The sequence below is a fragment of the Prunus dulcis genome, chromosome 8 (genome assembly GCF_902201215.1).
Source record: "Prunus dulcis chromosome 8, ALMONDv2, whole genome shotgun sequence".
Lineage (NCBI taxonomy): Eukaryota > Viridiplantae > Streptophyta > Magnoliopsida > Rosales > Rosaceae > Prunus > Prunus dulcis.
The window spans coordinates 20,194,993-20,209,495 of record NC_047657.1 but is presented as its reverse complement, the minus strand read 5'-3'; the positions used below and the strand labels follow the sequence as shown (position 1 = coordinate 20,209,495).

The 14,503-nt window shown below is 38.6% G+C and overlaps 4 protein-coding genes across 5 annotated transcripts; 3 read left to right on the top strand and 1 right to left on the bottom strand.

Moving 5' to 3' along the window:
* Window positions 1-801: 801 nt before the first annotated feature.
* On the bottom strand, window positions 802-2,276 carry LOC117612278 (probable cytochrome c oxidase subunit 5C-1). Its single transcript, XM_034341055.1, has 2 exons — window positions 2,089-2,276; window positions 802-1,244 (listed from the first exon to the last, which is right to left on the bottom strand). The coding sequence occupies exon 2, from the start codon at window positions 1,232-1,234 to the stop codon at window positions 1,043-1,045; it is 192 nt and encodes a 63-aa protein (XP_034196946.1). The 5' UTR covers window positions 1,235-1,244; window positions 2,089-2,276; the 3' UTR covers window positions 802-1,042.
* A 1,326-nt stretch (window positions 2,277-3,602) lies between these two features.
* LOC117638233 lies at window positions 3,603-6,521 on the top strand. The gene is made up of 2 exons (XM_034373363.1): window positions 3,603-4,303; window positions 5,687-6,521. The coding sequence occupies exons 1-2, from the start codon at window positions 3,868-3,870 to the stop codon at window positions 6,232-6,234; spliced, it is 984 nt and encodes a 327-aa protein (XP_034229254.1). The 5' UTR covers window positions 3,603-3,867; the 3' UTR covers window positions 6,235-6,521.
* Window positions 6,522-7,378: 857 nt separating this feature from the next.
* LOC117637505 (protein trichome birefringence-like 6) lies at window positions 7,379-11,036 on the top strand. 2 transcript variants are annotated; one of them, XM_034372410.1, is made up of 6 exons: window positions 7,591-8,348; window positions 8,498-8,690; window positions 8,774-8,964; window positions 9,113-9,271; window positions 9,394-9,697; window positions 10,930-11,036. In XM_034372410.1, exons 1-5 carry the CDS (start codon window positions 7,591-7,593, stop codon window positions 9,689-9,691), a joined length of 1,599 nt encoding a protein of 532 aa, XP_034228301.1. In that variant the 3' UTR covers window positions 9,692-9,697; window positions 10,930-11,036. The 2 variants fall into 2 exon arrangements, with proteins under 2 accessions (XP_034228300.1, XP_034228301.1); XM_034372409.1 differs by lacking the exon at window positions 10,930-11,036 and having other exon boundaries at window positions 7,379-8,348; window positions 9,394-9,822.
* Window positions 10,786-13,809, top strand: LOC117637504 (protein trichome birefringence-like 2). Its single transcript, XM_034372408.1, has 5 exons — window positions 10,786-12,463; window positions 12,546-12,720; window positions 12,828-13,018; window positions 13,191-13,349; window positions 13,443-13,809. Exons 1-5 carry the CDS (start codon window positions 10,797-10,799, stop codon window positions 13,708-13,710), a joined length of 2,460 nt encoding a protein of 819 aa, XP_034228299.1. The 5' UTR covers window positions 10,786-10,796; the 3' UTR covers window positions 13,711-13,809.
* The last annotated feature ends 694 nt before the right edge of the window (window positions 13,810-14,503 follow it).

Genomic DNA, 14,503 nt, shown 5'->3' with positions numbered 1-14,503 from the left:
TCATTGATCCTGCCCTGGCCCAAAGCCCATGTCCATATTGAAATGGGCGGGCCGGGCTCGTGTCGTGCCCGTGCTCGTGCTCATGCCATACTCAGGCCCAAGAACCAATCCATTTAACTTGATTTTTTTTTCCACTAGATAATTCAAATTAAAAACATTAAAAATATAATTAGAGGCAAGAAATGATGAACTATTTAAAAACATTAATCAATCAAACATCCAAACAATATGAAATGGCGGAGGGCAAAAAGCGTCCAACTCCACAAAGTCCACTTCAACTTTTCATCTTTAAACAACTTATTATTTTATATGTGAAAAAATGTCTTGCTTTGATTATAAGAGAAGCGTATATGTCATATGTATTGATTAGATATCAAGTCCAATGTTGTTTAATTAATTTGTAGTTGATATGTTTAATTAATTAAGGACCCAAGTAATTTCCTTAAAATGAAAGACATCAAATATATATTTATGATTTAAAAAAAACATATAAACAATGACATTAGATGTCAAATTATTGCATTTTGACTTTTGAGAAAGAAAAAAAATGTTAAGTGGACCGTGCTTGGGCTCGTGCCGTGCTTGAAGCATGCTCGGGCCAAGCCCGGCCCATGGTCCATTGGACCTTATTTTTTGATCCCGGCCCGGCCCAAGTCATGTTGTGCCGTGCGTGCCTCATTTAAACGGGCTGGGCTCGTGCCGTGCTTGGCTGGCCCGTCCCGTTTGACACCTCAAAACCCACCTTCCTTCAGTGCACCTAATTGTATTCGAGAGAGTTTGGAAATGAGAAACGCAGAATCCTCATGAAAATTACCACGCTTGATTCATTAGAAAACAACCATATAACATCCCATAAATGCAATCACAAGGGAGCAACAAATATCAACAACATTAATTTGAAACAATACTGTAGCGCACAATAGTACGGTAAACTTATTATTTCAATACCCAAACTAAGCTCATCTCAAGTTCAAGAGCCATGGAAAGGAGAGACTGATTAATACACTGTTGAAGCCGTCCATCAAATCATGATGGAAACTATCTATTCCTCAGCAACAACACTAATTTCACCTTTTTCAAGCAAGTCATAGAACACCCTCACTTTCCTCTGCTCATTCCAGTGATGCATTTTCCAAAGGCTTCCAGCAGCCAAAGCAAGCACCATGCCGTAACAGATCTCCTTGACAACACTTGGTCCTTTCAGTGTGGCATGAGCAATCTTATGACCAGCCATTCCGCTTGATCTGCAATAGAAGAGTTTCATATTCTCATTATGCTTGCACAATTAGGCACAAAGCTAAAATGAAACATATCAACAAGCAATAAGCCTATTGCATTCAAACTAACGCTGAAATTTATGCATTTAACATCGTTCAGACTAATTTCGGAACAGAAACTAGGATTAGATATTACTCTGTTATAAAATCCATTAACAAGTTGAAGTTAGTTTCAGTACATATTTAAGAACTTCGTTTGAAGTTGGGCAACAAAGGGACACCACCTGGGATTGAACCCAAAACAGGACTAGGAGTTTTGTGGCTTTATCAATAAGGAGTGTGTCCCCATAGGAAAACGTATACAAGAACATAACTAAACAGACCAGTATCACACTTTGGCAACAAAGTTTACGCCTCAAAATTTAATCTTTTGATAGGATGCCTAAAAAGTTAAAAACCATGGGAAACTTTCAGAACAAAAAGGAATAAATAAATTTTTATCCACAAAATGAGTTTGGCATGACGCAATCTATTTTAGTTAGGATCTAAACCTGTCTGTACAATCCATGAAAGTTTTACAAGTGTGTTACATGCTTGCTGGGGTCCAGAGTTTGGTTTTCTCCAAACCCTTCATCCCAAGATCGAATTTTATCATACATTTTCCGGTGAATCAAACAGATAAGTAAAAACAACACGAAAATCCAGATCGAATCTACTGGAAACGCAAAGTAATTGGATTCAAATAGCAAAGTAAAGAAATCATTTCAGACAAACCCTATAAACACGATTTGATAGTTCAAAGAGAATGATAAGCGGAAAAGAAAAATCAAAACAAAAGAGTCAAGTGCGGCCGTCGATGTTAGTGTTTTACCTGAGACCGAGAAGGAGGCTGCGACAAGAAGAAACGGCTGTGAGATTGTGAATCCGAAAATTGGGGCTTCCCACAAATTTCAATCGTTTGTCAACTGATTGGCTGTGAGCCTGCCCTGCTCCGTAGTGTAGGCACTTCGTTCTTAATTGTGAAATCTCCTTTCTGCCCTGAAATGTTGTTTGTTTGTGGGCTTTATAATGCACTAGTCCGAGTGTTTGTTGATTGTTTGTGGGCTTTGAGTCTTTACAAAGTTTACTGCGCATGCAAGTCTGATTTAGCCCATTTGATGTCTTCGTTCGTATTCTTCTACGAAACATAGTCTTGAAAATACGTATATTTTATGTTATTTATTTATTTATTATTGAAGCAGATGTTCTATAAAATAGAATATGTATATTTTATATTAAGCGGTAGGGTTTTGTATACTACAGATATTTTCATTTAAGTCAAATTTCAGTATTGATAATTTGATATTCCCTAGCCCGTTTGATTTGCTATTTAATTGTTTGTTTATAGCAGCTTAGGTGTGACTACTTTTCTGATAAAAAGCTTTAGTTGTGTTTCTTATTAAAAATACACCATCATTTTCCACATTTGGAATTATTTTAGTGTTGGTTGCTTAATTATGGTGCAAAAATTATAGTCAATGGTCATAATTGGCAGGCAAATGACACAGGGAAATGGATATTTGGTGAGACTTTAATACCGAGCACTGGCAGCCTCAGTTTTCAACAACCAAATCTGGATATTTTACAGCACTCTAATATTGAATCCATATTCGAAATGCCAGATGTCAGCCTTTCTGAATACCTCTGCCATTCTTTTTCAGACCAAAAAAATAAAATAAGTAACAAATTTATTTACCAAAAAAAAAGCTGCAGAGCAGATTTTCTAAAACAATTACGTACATCACGAAGACAGAGACACTTTTGGATTATTGTTTTGGTTGGTAAATGAGACACCTTTGTGTGTATGAATGAATATTACTTTTTCTGTGGATGCTAAACGGAGAAATGCTAGACATCCAGCATGCACTTACGGACAAAACACTAAACGTTGAACTTTCTTTTTCTTCCTTTCTCTTTTGACGTATATTTCTTGTTAATTATCATTTACTATATATTAATATCATACACGGAACATAGGCTCTGCATTAGTTCAGGTAACATCCATATAATATGAATCTACACCAAACAAATATCATAATGTATTAATCATTTTCCTTTTTTGTTTCTTATATAATTGTAATTTATTAGGGAAATAAATAGAGACGGAAAAGCAAATTTCGCATTTATTCCTTTCATTGTGTACGTTGAAACTGCTTGAGTAATTATAATATAGTATGAACATCTAAAAATTATAGTGTAGTATGATTATTTAGAGTTTAACTCGTTCACATATTATAATATAATATATATTTATTGATACCACTAATTATATTATAAAATGATAAATTATAGCTAAGTCGTCTATCCATATTATAATATGTACACCTAAGTAGCAATATTTTAGTACCCTCTACGATCATTTATCCAAGTGGGGACTCATAGTATAGAATAATTAATATAGAAAAAAATTAAAAAGGGCGAACCTTGTTCTTTTCACCCTTGGGTTTTGGGTTTTTTTTATGAACGTCTTCTATATTTATTTGTTTATGAAGAGGAAGAAGAAGAGGAAACCACTCCCCACTCTCCATTCACCTAAACACACACAAGTGACGAAGACGAACCCAAAAGAGGCCAAAAAACCAAAACCCAAGAAAATCAAGAATTGACCAGCATGGCCTGCTCTTCACTGTGCTCCCTCAAATTCCTGGTGATCTTCTTCCTACTCTCAGCCATACCAATAGGCTACCTAATATCCTTGGAGTTGGCCAAACCCACCACCCACGTGTACCACTACCACAGCACCGGCTGGCTCCGAGAGTGCGCCAAGTGGGACGATCTGAACCGTCGCTTCCTCGTCTCGTTCTTGGGCGGCGGCATCGGCGAGATTCCCGTGCCCGAGGACGAAGATCACAAAGTTTTGCAGGAAGTGGCCGTGGTCAAACACGTTGACTTGGCTGGAAATGCTTCGCTGGGACTCGTCATCGACCGCCCCAGGAATCGCCTCCTAGTCGCCACTGCCGACGTTAAGGGAAACCGCTACGGTGCGCTAGCCGCCTACGACTTGTCCACGTGGGAGAGGGTCTTTCTCACCCAGCTCAGTGGCCCAAGTAAGATTTTTTTGGGTTGGCTTTTTCCGTGTTTATTGATATTGGATCTGGGCCGTTGCGCGTTTGCTTTTACTGTACTTACTTTACCGTTTTCTGTATTTAATTGGGGGCAAGCCCACATAAAAGTTTGACTGCGATGGAGTTATAAATCTTGGAAAGTTTGTTAAATTATTACGCTTTTGTCGTGCCATGCTATCCCCTCAGTGACATTGTGTCGGTAGTTGGACTTATCTAATTCAGGTAAATCAAATATGTTAAAATGTAAAGAGCATACATATGGTTTGGTAAATTGGTATTTATTTCCCAAAAACTAAACTTTATGGAATTATCTGCTAAGCTGTAGTGGTAGGTGTGTGATTTTCCCTTAAATATCTTTAGGAGTTGGGTAGTAATAATTGATCAAACTAATGAATGACAGATGCAGACAGGTCACAGGTCCACCTGTTATCTTTTTTATTTCAAATAATCGTGTAGACGTGGGGGTTGTGACTTGTTGAATTCAGAAGAGGCGTAGGCATGGGGTTTTCTTTTTTCTGCTGTTTGTTATATCCGCTAAAATAGAGACGTGACAATTTCTTACCATATATCCCACCGCAACACATATTTCACAATGGTAGGATTCGCGTGAGGCTTTTCGTGCAAGATGTGGCAAGGGAAGGCAAGGCGATGTGATTAGGAAATGCATTATATTACCGAAGCACTAATTGGTCCTTAAATTAAATGACTTATTAAGTGAGATACCATTTAAATAAATGTGGCTGTTCATTGTTTACCTTTAGGGCTTGTTTGATACAGAGAGGACACTAGACTAGCAAAATGCCTATATTTTAATAACTTATTCCCCTAGTCCCTTGAAAATGTTGGGATATTATGAGGGATAAATTTTACTCATCAACCTCTTACAAATAGTCCTCCTTCATCCTTTGATTGAAAATGAAATGTTAGACATTTTGCTAGTATAGTCTAGTCTAGTCCTCCCTAACAAACGAGGCCTTAGTGAATACTTGAGTCTAGTCCTCCCTACCCAAGGATGACAAATGTATTAAGAAAATGTAATTTTTCTTCTAATGTAAATGTATTAAGAAACGGAAATTTTATTCTAATGTCCTTTTTGGATGGCTCACCAACTGAATTGGAATGCTGAACTTAGATAGATGGCCCAGTTTGTTTATTACTAGCATCTTTTTAATCAGGTATTGAGAAAGAAGGAAGAAAAAATTTATGGAGAATTGTTCAAATATTGTTTTATCCAACTTCCCACATTCTTGCATCCTTTGATTGATATGGATAATGGATTAGTATTCAATGTCAAAGCATGATTGCAGTTTATAGGGTGTTGTTTTATAACATATTTTTCTCATTTGTTTGTGGATGTGGATGTAGGTGATGAAAAATCATTCGCAGATGATGTTGCAGTTGATGCAGAAGGTAATGCATATGTAACAGATTGCAAAGCCAGTAAAATTTGGAAGGTTGGAGTGGACGGCAAGTTTCTATCGATAATCAGAAGTCCTCTCTTCACTGAAAAGGAGTGGTACAGAAACTTGGTTGGGCTGAACGGAATTGTTTACCACCCAGATGGGTTCTTGATAGTTATTCACACTTTCAGCGGCAATTTGTTCAAGATTGATTTAGCAAAGGGAGAGGAAGTGAAGCTAATTAAGGTAGTCGGAGGACCGCTAACATTTGGAGATGGTCTAGAGCTACTGTCTCCCACCAAGATTGTAGTTGCTGGGAACCCTTCTGCTAGGTTAGTGGAGAGCTCTGATGGCTGGGAGACAGCTTCGGTAGTGGGAACATTCTCGGGGCCGAAGCATCGGTTGGCCACAGCAGCAACTGTGAAGGATGGGAAGGTGTATCTCAACCACATGGTTGGCCTGGGATACCCTAAGAAGACGCATACCCTTGTTGAGGCAGTCTTTTCTGCTTGAAACTTAAAATGGTCTCTCAACTCAACTCAGCAACCACCATCATTTTCACATGTAGATTAGATGTCTGCGGAATTTTAATTGGATGTCATGTGTGTATCAGTAAACCACATTTGTACTTTTTCATATATATTTGGAACAATCAGGCTTCTGGGCTGAATTGATGTATTAACAGGCTGGGTTTTTGCGTACCATGTTTGGGGTTCTAGTCGTCCTTTATTTTCATGCAGCTCGGTCTATCTCTTCTCTACAACATTTGTTTTGTTCAATGGCCCAATCTTTTTTGTTTTTTTTTTCCTTGTTGAAAAACTTGAAAACATTTGCTTCTTTCGATGTATGACTCATGACATGTTTTAGTGCAAAAACCAGATTGTGGGACAAGTTGGTGGGTTAAGGGTTACGATCCATCCAGCTCAGGATGAGAGCAGGAGCGGCTGTGGCTGATATTTCGGATATTTTAAATCCCACCCAACAACAAAAACATCGTCACGACTCGCAAGATAGGACCTAAATTGTCAATTCAATCAATTTCTCTCTCCATTTACTTATATAATTATTTTAATATGTGGTCACGAGATATGGATATGTTTGTGAGAAGACTAGTGTTTTGCAATGCTCCTCTTCTTGTGGTTTATGCATAATGTAAGTTGTAACCCCTTCATTTCATTTCACATATTCCCAAAAGTGATAGATAGTATCACTTCCAAGAGAAGCAAAGCCAACGACGACATATTAGGAGAATCTGATTATCAAGGGTTGCCCAGTTTACTTTGACGCGAGATGGGGATTCTTGTTGTTAATTAAGCTAAGAATTGGGATAAAAAGTAGAAGAGGAAGAAGAGTTCACAAGCAAGGCTAAATAAATATGTTGTGATTTGCAACTTTTGTACCTTTGAGCAATTTTTGGTGTGTATTTTCATAAATAATTTGTTGAAAGCATGCCATATTCTCCGACTCTGGCCATGCTATCTTGTGTAGAAAATGGAATGACACGTAGTAATTGAAATCAAATGAGGCTATACCTGTCATTTTACATGTATTTGTAGTTACGTAGTCAATTCCGTCAACAATATTGTAATTTTTTAAAAGGCCAGACAAGTACATGGATTATGATTATCTGTTATTTTTTAACGAGTAACAACCCACTTTCCCAATTAGCAACTGCTCTGCTTTAGCATCGCCTTCTCACATCACATCACATATCAAACACTCTCAAATCTGCAAGTTTTCTGCACATGCCTTGCTATCTTTCCCAATTGTTTTCCAAATCTCACCCAACACTCATTGACTTCCCTCTCATCAGGAAGCTTATCTTCCCCACTCTCTCAGTCCAAGTGAGAAACTGTGAGAGACTGAGTTATGGAGAGGCAGAGAAGTTTCTCCTTCAAACCCACTAGATTCTTAGTATTTTCTTTTACCATCTCTTCCTCTGTCATCTTTCTCACTTTCTTTTCCATGTGGATCATCAAAACAACTCCTTCAGTACCCCAAGAAACCCGTCTCCAGTTCAACACATCCTCACTCGTTTTGGGTTTCAAACCCATAGCTGTTCACACATTGACTGGGTTCAGTAGGAATTTTTCAGTAAATGGTCTTAAAGATTCGATCTTGAAGGGTACCCGTTTGAGCAAACCTGAAAATGCTTCTGGGTTTTCTGGGATTTCACTTATTAGTGGGTTACAGTTACAGAGGAAGGAGAACGAATCCCAAGTGCCAGAACACGAAGAGGGAAAAGGCGGTGAGTCTGATGGTAATTTCCCACCAATTGAACACAGTGCACCCACTACAATTCTATTTGTGAACATTGAGAGGACTGAAGAGAAAAATGCTGCATTGAATAAGACTGAAGTCACAAGTAAAAAGAGGATTGATGAGAAGAAGACTAGAGGAACTTCATTTGAAAATACTCAAATTTCAAGTGGCGGGCGGGTTGAGAACAGGAGAGTGAGAGGATGCGATTTTACCAGAGGGAGGTGGGTCTACGATGAGAACTATCCTTTGTACACAAATGGTTCCTGCCCCTTCATAGATGAAGGTTTTAATTGTCAGGGTAATGGAAGATTAGATAAAGACTACATGAAGTTGAGATGGCAACCACAAGATTGTGACATTCCAAGGTAATTCCTCCTCCAATCTTTTAATTTATTTGAAAAACCAATTCTAGACATGTATGATGTATGTATGATGAATTCTATAAGATTGCTATTTTGGTCTGGACATAATGCAGTTAGATTGCAGTCATGATTCTTGAACTACTGTATCATAGGTTTAATGCAACAAAAATGCTGGAACTGATCAGAGGGAAAAGACTAGTTTTTGTGGGCGATTCAATCAATAGGAATCAATGGGAATCCATGCTGTGCATGTTAATGGGAGCTATCAAAGATCCAAATAGGGTCTATGAGACGCATAGGCGCAGAATCACCAAAGAGAAGGGGGATTACAGTTTCAAATTTGTGGTAATTCTTCACAGTTGTTCTCTATTGTAGTTTCATTTGCAGGTTACTCAGTACTTAATTTCTGAAGAAGTTTTTTTTCACAGGATTACAAGTGTACAGTTGAATATTATGTGTCCCATTTCTTGGTTCATGAAGGCAAGGCAAGAGTAGGGCAGAAGCGGGTGCAAACTTTGCGAATTGATTCCATTGATCATGGCTCATCTAGATGGAGAGGAGCTGATATTTTGGTATTCAACACCGCACATTGGTGGTCTCATTACAAAACTAAAGCTGGGTCAGTTCCATTACTGAATTATTACTCGTTTTGAAGTCTGATGATGTGTTAAAACTAAAAAGTGACATGTTCACGGAATACAAGGGATACATCTCAGATAATTAGATATTTCTTGAATTGGAACCCTGACATTTAGAGCTTATGACAGGATTAATTACTATCAGGAAGGGGGCCAAATTCATCCACAGCTTGATGTTTCCACTGCTTTCAGAAAAGCTTTGATGACCTGGGCATCATGGGTTGATAAACGCATCAATTCACGCAAAACCCAAGTTTTCTTTCGAAGTTCAGCACCATCCCATTTCAGGTTTGCATGTATTCATGTTGCATAAGATTCATATATGGCAATGTCGAACTTATAAGACTCATATTTGGCAATGTCGAACTTCTGTGTGGTAGTTGCTGAGTGGTTTGTAACTGATTGAACAGGGGAGGTCAATGGAATTCAGGCGGGAGTTGTAAAGAAGCAACTCAACTGCTTCAAACTTCAAGCTCCTCTTATTCTGAGAAAAATGTAATTGCAGAGGAGGTCATAAAGCAGATGAAAACTCGTGTGACTTTCTTGAACATAACTGGCTTGTCAGAATATAGAATTGATGGTCATCCATCTATATATGGAAGAAAATCAGGGAAACACTCCTCTTCAGGCATTCAAGATTGCAGTCATTGGTGTCTTCCTGGCATTCCTGATCTCTGGAATGAATTGTTGTATGCTCATTTGCAGTAACTGAAGGTAAACAGATTTTTTTATTATAAATCTTTTATCTAACTTGTAAATAATTATTTCATCATTTGTTCAGTGAGCTGGCTTACTGGCTGGCTTATAATTTTGGTTTATATATAGTTCTTTGAGGGCTACCTGGGAATGCGAGTGAAATTTCATGATTGTTTGGGACTGTAACATTATGTTTTGGTCATGTATATTGGTTGGCCACAGCAGCAACCTTGAAGGATGGGAAGGTGCATATATCTCAAACTCAATCACATGCTTGGCATGGGATGGGATAAGCCCAATTTAGTAGAAGGCATGTTGTTTTTGTTGAGGTAGGCAGTCTTTTCTGGTTGAAAGTTGGAATGGACTAAACCACCACCAGCATATCATACATTCATATTCATAGGTAGATTAATTAGATGTTGAACTTGGGAATTTTAAGTTGATTTATGGATCAGTAAACCACTCTTTTTATAATGGGCTAGTTCATCTGGGCTGTCCTTTTTACCAATAAATGAGGCCTTTAAGCTCTGAATTGGCATGATAAATTGGGCGACATTCTTGTCTAAAATTTCTGTCTGGGCTTTAGTGGATCTTTTTTTTCTGGTTGTGGGCTCTATTTTCATGCATTAGTAAGTTCTACACTATTTGTTTAATGGGCTCTATTTTCATGCATTAATAAGACATGCCTGAATCCCAAGTTCTTTGTTTGTGGTTAATATTCAATCTGCATGGAAATTGGAATGAATGGTCTTCCTTTCATTCACTAACGTTAAGTGGAAGGGCAAAAGAAGCCAATTCATGCATATGCCAACATTGTCATGCTCGCACCAACACACGCACCTCATCCGCTTCCTACAACGCTATCTAAACCAACCCATGTAACATTCATCATTCTCAACTTAAGCCTTGAGCTTCCAACAATGATGTAAAATAATGAAAGACAAATAGATGGTTTTCATTTTATGAACAACTCACCACACACATTCCCAATTAGCAAAGCAACTGCTCTGCTTTAGCAAATTAGTCAGTAATCACTTATTCTGCAAGTTTGCTGTACAAGCCAAGCCTTGCTACTTTTTCTAGACTCTCAGTCCAAGTGAGAAACTGATCACAAATTATGAAGAGGCAGCCAAGTCTCTTCTTTAAATTACCCACTAGATCCTTGGTATTCTATTTTAGCCTCTCTTCCTCTATCATCTTTCTCACTTTCATAATCATTTGGGTCAACAAAACCACTCCTCCTAATTCAGTGGTGCAGGCCCAAGAAATAGGCAGCTGTCTACAGTTCAACACATCCTCACTCGTTTCGGGTTTCAGACCACCCATAGGCGCGGTGCCTGTTCACACTAATTTCGCTGGTAATTTCAATACAAACATTTCGGTCACAGTAAATGGCCCGGAAGAATTGGTCTCCAGTAAGCCTGATGAAAATACTTCTGGCTTTTCTGGGATGAATTCACTTGTTAGTAGTGGGTTACAGACGAAGGAGAACCAATCCCAAGTGCCACGACATGATGAAGAAGACACAGGCGGTGGTGAGTTGGACGGTAACTTCACAGCAGCGGCACAAAGTACACCTGCAATGTTATTTGACAAGATTGAGATGAAGAACGAAGAGCAAAATACTCCATGGAACAAGACTGAAGAGAAAAATACTCCATTGAACAAGACTGAAGAGCAAAATACTCCATTGAACAAGACTGAAGAGCAAAATACTGCTTCTGGATTTTCTGGGGTTAATTCACTTATTAGTGGGTTACAGGGGAAGGAGAACCAATCCCAACTGGCACAACGTGATGAAGAAGACAGGGTTGAGTTAAACTTCACAGCGGTGGCACCGCAAAGTGCACCTGCAATCTTATTTGACAAGATTGAGCTCAGCACCGAAGAGCAAAATGCTCCATTGATGAACAAGACTGAAGAGCAAACAGCTCAATCGATGACCAAGACTGAAGAGAAAAATGCTCCATTGATGAATATGACTGAAGAGCAAAATACTTCATTGATGAACAAGACTGAAGAGCAAAGTACTCAATTGATGACCAAGACTGAAGAGCAAAATGTTCCATTGAGGAATACGACTGAAGAGGAAAATGCTCCATTGTTGAATACGGTTGTTGAGCAATATGCTCCACTGATGAACAAGACTGAAGAGCAAACTGCTCCATTAATGAACAAGACTGAAGTGCAAGATGCTCCACTGATGAACATGACTGAAGAGCAAAATGCTGCTTCTGGCTTTTCTGGGATTAATTCACTTGTTAGTGGGTTGCAGAGGAAGGAGAACGAGTCCCAGGTGGCAGAAGGGGCACAAAGTGCACCTGCAGTCTCATTTGACAAGATTGAAATCAAGACTGAAGAACAAAAGGCTCCAGTACCACTGATGAACAAGACTGAAGAGCGAAATGCTGCATCAAGTAAAAGGATTGAAGTCAGAAGTAGAAGGAGGAGGGGAAAGAACAAGAAAAACAGAGGAACTTCATTTGATCCAAATGCTCAAGTTTCAAGTAGCGAGGTCCCCAAGAACAACAGAACAACTTCATTTGATCAAAAGACTCAAGTTTCAAGTAGCGAGGTGGTGCAGGCTGAAGACAACAAAATAATAATGAAAGGAGGATGTGATTTTAGTACAAGAGGGAGGTGGGTGTATGATAAGAGCTATCCCTTGTACACAAATCGTTCATGTCCTTTCATATTTGAAGGTTTTGACTGTCAAGGAAATGGGAGATCAGACAAAGACTACATGAGGTGGAGGTGGCAACCACAAGATTGTGACATTCCAAGGTACTTACTTCCTTGTTCATAATTTTTAATTACAGTACTGTGTCTCTGGCGTGCTATATATAACATTTTATGTATACGATAGGTTCAATGCAAAAAAAATGCTGGAACTGTTGAGAGGGAAAAGGCTACTTTATGTGGGCGATTCCATCAATAGGAATCAATTTGAATCCATGGTGTGCATGTTAGTGGGAGATATAAAGGATCCAAATAGGCCCAGAATCAAACATGAGAAGGGGATGTATAGTTTCAGCTTTGTGGTAATAAATAACGAATCTTCATAGTTCTTCATTCGCTATTGATGTCGTTTCATATTTCGCGTCTTCTCTTCATAATTTGTGATGTAGTTGATCATTGTTTTCCACAGGATTACAAGTGTAAAGTTGAATTTTCCCCGTCCGTTTTCTTGGTTGATAAAAGCATGAAAAGAGTAGGGAAGAAGCAGGTCCTAACCTTGCGAATTGATTCCATTGATCACAGATCATATCATTGGATAGGAGCTGATATTGTGATATTCGACACTGAACATTGGTGGACCGATCAAAAAACTAATGCTGGGTCAGTCAAAACCATCATTATTGAGTATTATAGTGAACTACACTAAGGATAAGCTTTATTAATTTTCAGGACATATAGCTTAGCTAGGCTATAGTAATTAATAAGTAGTAGCTAGCTAGCAGCCTACCAATAATACCGTGCTCATTGTTGTGAGATTGAAATCAACGTGCAGGGTTAATTTCTACCAGGAAGGGGACCAAATTCATCCATATCTTGATGTTTATACAGCCCTCAGAAAAGGTATGATGACCTGGGCATCATGGGTTGATAAACACACCGATCCACGCAAAACCCAAGTTTTCTTTCGAACTTCATCGCCAACGCATTTCAGGTTGTTATTATGTGCCTCCAGAATGTGTTGTTATATGCAGCATTTCAGGTTTGTTTTGTTTTTGGGTAATTAATCTTTGATTATATTGAACAGTGGAGGTGAATGGAAATCACGCCGGAGTTGTATAGGAGCTACTGAACCCCTCCTCCGAGATTCAGGAATTGCAAACGAGAAAGATAGAATTGCAGTGGAGGTTATAAAGCAGATGAAAACTCGAGTGACTTTGTTGAACATAACAAGCATGTCAGAGTATAGAATAGATGCTCATCCATCAGGCATTCTAGATTGTAGTCATTGGTGTCTTCCTGGTCTTCCAGATATCTGGAATGAATTGTTGTATCATCATTTGCTCACTAACTGACCAACCAAGACACAAAATTCTTTTCCCAACCGGTTTATGTGTATCAAACTCTTTCAATCATTTTATTATTTTCATTAGTAAGTTCTACGGAATTTGTTTACAGGAACCAAACTCTCTCTCTCTCTCTCTCTCTCTCTCTCTCTCTCTCTCTCTCTCTCAACGCTAGCTAATGTATCCAAAAAACAAAACAAAACAAAACAAAAGGCTAGCTAGGTAGACTACAAAATAGGGATAATGCTCCTTTCTATCACTACACCACGCGGCATTGGACCACTTCACATCCATGATGCATATGTTTTAGTGCTAAAAGAATATTACTCTCCTGACATGCTCTCTTCATCATAACCATTCCCATCGAATATTTTGAGGGTATCGTATCGCTTGCAATTGAAGAAACCAACTACTAATCTAATTTACTACTACTACCACAGCAAGGTGAAATCAGAAGAGGGATCAAAGGGTTTGCAAAGGAAGGAGAATCTGATTATTATGGACGCACATGTCATTTGGATGGAATCTGTTCTTGTTTTTTTTTAATAATTGTGATGGAATACCATTGAATTCCAAGTTATTTGTTAGTGGTTAACTAATAAGTGGTTGCCCTTCAATCTACATGGAACAAATGGTCCAAACCAAAGCATGCAGGGAGGTCTTCCATCCAAAATAGAATATCAGCAGTTTGTGAAATTAAAGGCAAAAGAAGCCAATTCATGCACATGCGCGCCACAACACTAGAATGCACGCAGCAACACACGCACCTCATCCGCTATTACCACATCCAAACCAACCGACC